The sequence below is a fragment of the Wasmannia auropunctata genome, unplaced genomic scaffold, assembly GCF_000956235.1.
Source record: "Wasmannia auropunctata unplaced genomic scaffold, wasmannia.A_1.0 LD336092.1, whole genome shotgun sequence".
Taxonomy (NCBI): Eukaryota; Metazoa; Arthropoda; class Insecta; order Hymenoptera; family Formicidae; genus Wasmannia; species Wasmannia auropunctata.
This window is the reverse complement of record NW_012026798.1, coordinates 3,334,142-3,336,008: the sequence shown is the minus strand read 5'-3', so window position 1 is coordinate 3,336,008 and position 1,867 is coordinate 3,334,142. Positions and strand designations below refer to the sequence as shown.

At 60.0% G+C, this 1,867-nt stretch overlaps 1 protein-coding gene across 1 annotated transcript; it reads right to left on the bottom strand.

The window, feature by feature from the left end:
* Nucleotides 1–525: 525 nt before the first annotated feature.
* Nucleotides 526–1,623, bottom strand: LOC105447806. The gene has a single exon (XM_011686013.1). It carries the CDS (start codon nt 1,621–1,623, stop codon nt 526–528), a length of 1,098 nt encoding a protein of 365 aa, XP_011684315.1.
* Nucleotides 1,624–1,867: the final 244 nt, after the last annotated feature.

Below are 1,867 nucleotides of genomic sequence, written 5' to 3'. Positions count from 1 at the left end.
AAATAGTATTATGTTGATTTATTAATAAAAAATATTTTTGAGCGCGAATTTCGTGTTTCGAACCACTGTGCGTCGGCTCGCTGCCCCTTCCCCTCTCAGTACGGCCGAAATCTCGCCTCGGCACATCTGTCCGAGCAAGTGACAAACAAGTTGTTTTCGCAAATTAAAAAAAGGGGAGACAAATAAAGTCACTTGTCGGTCGTTTGACCATCGATCATGCCGTGTGGCAAGTTCCGAAGCGAGATATCAGCCGCTACCTGCGTGTTGCGCTAAATTTTAAGCTGGTTTCGAACATGCCGCCCGCCTCGTCAGCTGCGGCTGACGAAATTCGTGCCGCGGCGAGGCGCTCGGGCGCGCTGCGCGCGGTCACGTGCCTCGCCATCCTCAGCGTTTGCAATGTTAGCGCGTGATGCACCGGCACGCGAGTGTTGAAGAGCGAATTGTGCGATAGCGAATTCCCGTGACGTTGAGGTCGCGACCAGCGGCTCGAAACATGTTGCAATGCTTGTGTAACGTTGACCCGCGTTACTCGCCGTCGATCCGTGGTAGCAGTACCAGCTTCACGACGGGCCTTTGGAGACAGGTTGTCGCGGTTTTTAGGGAGACCACGCGAACCTGTCCGTCCTCTCCCGCGTGCACCTCCGTTATGCGGGCGAGTGGCCATTTACTCGGAGGGGTCGCTTCCCCTCGGATGAGGCACAGGTCTCCAACGTCGGGATTGGCAGTTGGTCGCAGCCATTTCGTTCTGGCGGCGATGGTTGGAAGGTACTCGCGTGACCATCGCGCCCAGAAGTGGTCACGCATCTGCTGCACCTCCTGCCATCTCGAAAGCCTGTTCACGGGTTCCTCGGCGAGTGACGGCTCGGGCATTGCGGTGAACGCCCCGCCTATGAGGAAGTGCCCAGGGGTGAGCGCTGCCGTATCTTCCGGGTCGTCTGACAAGGCGCACAGTGGCCTCGAATTTAAGATGGCCTCGACCTGCGACAAGAAGGTGGTCATCTCTTCGAAGGTGAGAGTTTTGTCCCCGATGACCCTGCGGAGGTGATGCTTGACAGATTTGACGGCGGCCTCCCACAAGCCTCCGAAGTGGGGGGCTGCCGGTGGATTGAACTTCCACTCTACGTTCTGGTCGGCAAGTGCGCGCCAGATTTGACCATCATCGGTGCTCGCCGCTCGGAACAGCGCCCGTAACTCCGCATCCGCACCTACAAAATTAGTGCCCCTGTCGCTGTACAGGGTGCAGCAAAGTCCCCGGCGGGAGGCAAAGCACTTGAAGGCGGCTAGGAAGGCCTCGGCCGTGTAGTCCGAGACCACCTCCAGGTGTAGTGCCTTCGTGCTAAGGCACACAAAGAGGGCGATGAAGGCCTTGTACGCCCGCTGGCCCCGTCCCTTGCTAGTGCGTAGCATGATCGGGCCCGCGTAGTCCACTCCAGTGTGGGCGAATGGTCTGGCTGGCCTGACCCTGGGGTGAGGCAGGTTTCCCATGGCCGGCTGAAGAGTCGCCGCCCGCCATCGCACGCACGGCAGGCAGCGGTGGATGAGTCGCTTCACCACGGCTCGTCCGCCCGGCACCCAATAGCGTTGTCTGAGGCAGCCCAAAGTCAGCTGCACCCCTCCGTGCATGGTTCGGCGGTGACAGGCGTCCACCACCAGCCTCGTGAGGTGGGATGCTTTCGGCAGGATCATGGGGTGCTTCTCGTCGAGGCTGAGCACAGAGTGCTTGAGCCGCCCCCCGACTCGCAGAATCCCTGCCTCATCCAAGAACGGGTTTAGGTTGGCCAGCGTGCTACCGCGCTGGACGGGCCGGCCTGCGGTGATGAGGCCCAGCTCCCGTCCGTACCAGGTGAGTTGCGTCGCGCGTATCCAG